The sequence below is a fragment of the Microtus ochrogaster genome, unplaced genomic scaffold (genome assembly GCF_000317375.1).
Source record: "Microtus ochrogaster isolate Prairie Vole_2 unplaced genomic scaffold, MicOch1.0 UNK38, whole genome shotgun sequence".
NCBI lineage: Eukaryota > Metazoa > Chordata > Mammalia > Rodentia > Cricetidae > Microtus > Microtus ochrogaster.
The window spans coordinates 2,335,531-2,337,876 of NW_004949136.1; the positions used below are offsets into that span (position 1 = coordinate 2,335,531).

General features: G+C 54.0%; 1 protein-coding gene across 2 annotated transcripts in view; it reads left to right on the forward strand.

The window, feature by feature from the left end:
* Window positions 1-2,346, forward strand: part of Pank4 (pantothenate kinase 4) — a 17,362-nt gene continuing 15,016 nt past the window's right edge. For both annotated transcript variants that reach the window (XM_005368649.2, XM_026790034.1), the window contains exon 1: window positions 1-130. In XM_005368649.2, coding sequence (XP_005368706.1) covers window positions 7-130 — 124 coding nt within the window. In that variant the 5' untranslated portion in view covers window positions 1-6. The remainder of the gene's footprint in view (window positions 131-2,346) is intronic.

Below are 2,346 nucleotides of genomic sequence, written 5' to 3' on the forward strand. Positions count from 1 at the left end.
TTCAAAATGGCGGAGCGTGGAGCAAGTGGCGGCGGGAGCGGCGGGGACAGTCTGGACAAGAGCATCACGCTGCCCCCCGACGAGATCTTCCGCAACCTGGAGAACGCCAAGCGCTTCGCCATTGATATAGGTAGCCACGGTCCGGGTACTCGAGCGGGTGGCTAGAACAGTGGGCATAGGCGGCCAGCGGGGGCGGCGGGAAGGACGAAGGGCGGAGGCGCGGGCCATGCGCACAGCCTCACGGGTCGCCGCACAGCCTCTTGGGACTTGTAGTGTGTGCAGCGCCAAGGTGCGGGATCGAGCCGGCTGCGGGACTTCAGCTCCCGGTAGGCGCTGCGCTGTTGGAGTGGGGCATGTCGGGCTTCGTAGTCCGCACGGCGCCGGCCGATTGTAAGGGCTCCGTGGAGGGACGGGCGGGGCGGGTAGCCTCGGAGGTCCTAGTTGACTCAGATCCCCTGGGGTCTGGCTGCGCGCCGCACGATCCGCCGGACCTCCCACTTCCCAGACAGCGATAGAGACGTGGGGTCCGGACACTCATGCACTGGGTGTAAAGCTCCCAGCGTGTTCCGTGGATTTGGGCGCCTGCACTACCTCTTACGTGCGCCTCCTCCTGCGTGCCTGGTGGTTGACCTCACTGCCGATCAGCTACCGGCCGGCCTTAGACCCTTTTCCTTGTTGGGCTACCTCATAGCTCCCAACAAGGAGATTCTGTCATCCTTGTGTGCAGATGTGGAGACCAAGCTCGGGGATCGGTCAATTCGTAGATAGCAGAGCCAGGATGGGTCCCGGCCAATCCCCAACCGCTCTGCTGTGCATCCTGTTACTGGGGAGTTTTGCCCGAGTGCCTCTTGATGCCAGCGTGGTCAATGAGGCCCATACAGCGACTTAACTCCGTGAATGAATGGGTGTGCTGCTGGCTCCTAGCCTCCTTGAAAAGTCTGGATAGTTAAACGACTTGATGATTCTCGTTACTTCTGGAATATTGAATGTGTTCTCTACCCTCATGCTTTTGGGTTGTCTCTCTGAGGTGCCCTTTCTTGGAATGGGGAGTGGATGTGAAAGCAAAAATGGCCTGGTCTGAGCTCCCAGGCCTCAAGAGGGTTGGTGATGGGGAAGGGAAGTAGGCAGTAGAAAAGATTCCAGTAACCCCTGAGATAACTTGGTGATTGACTGACTGGATATTGGGCTGAAAGTGGTGATCTTACAGGCCCAGCAGAGGGGACTGTCCACAGCCAGACCTCTCCAAAAGTCCTAAGGCAGCTGTCCCCAGGCTTTTGAAACCTTCTCTCAGGGCTGGGTTTTGTGCTTTGTCCTGTGGTCTTACACTTGTTTGTTGGGAAGAAAAATTTAGTAAATATGTCTGAAAAGCAGTTGAAGTTGATTGCAAACATCATCTGTCAGTTGAGAAAATAGGGTTCACCTTGGATAATGTATGTGGCTCCCCGAGACCATCCAACCAGAAGCCACAAAGCATGCGCTGTAGTGAAGGGCTGCCTCAGGTCAGACACAGACTCCCTTGGCAGAAGGACACTGCAGGGGTATGTTCAGTGTTGGGTTTTGTCTCCTAGCCTGGGTCTTGGATCAGAGCTTAGAAGGACATGCTTACTGTTCCTGAGGACAAACTTTTTTTTTCCCCCGTAGCTGATGGGAGATCACAACTCAGGAACTCAGGATGGGGTCAACAACTCAGGCACCTACAAAACAACATGCTTGCTGGCAGTGTTGTTTAAAAATAGACTTCTCCTGTTTCCTCTTTCTGTGTCTCTGGATCGAGGAAGCCTCAGCTGATCTGTGTTCTTGGCGAGCTCTTTTCCTTTCTTGGATGGGGACATTCATATCAACTAGGTTGATTCAGTCCTGTCCCCGAGGGGCACACAGGTAGGGAGAGGCTCCAGGGAGTAAATGCTGGACTGCCTGCCCTTCCTTGGTTCTGTGGGTGCATGTGAAAGTCAGAGGACAGCTTGGTAGAATTCAGTTCTCTCCATCCACCTCGTGGGTCCTGGGATCAAATTCAGGTCATCACTTGACAGCAAGCACCTTTATCTAATCATCTCACCGGCCTCGCTATAATTTCTGATGAGTTGCTTAAAGTACTTTTCCATCAGTTTGCATAGTCTTTTCAGAAACAGTGCATCCTCAGAGGTGAATGGGACAGGCGTAGAGAAGCAGACAAACCCAAGGACAGGCTGGGATTGAGGGCAAGAAAGAGGGATCAGGAGGCTTAGGACTATGGCCAGGGATGAGTTTAAGCTCATGATACACTCACTAAACCAAACTAGCAAGGCTGCATTATGGTCATTCTCGGTTGCACGGGACAGGCTGCATTATGGTCATTCTCGGTTGCAC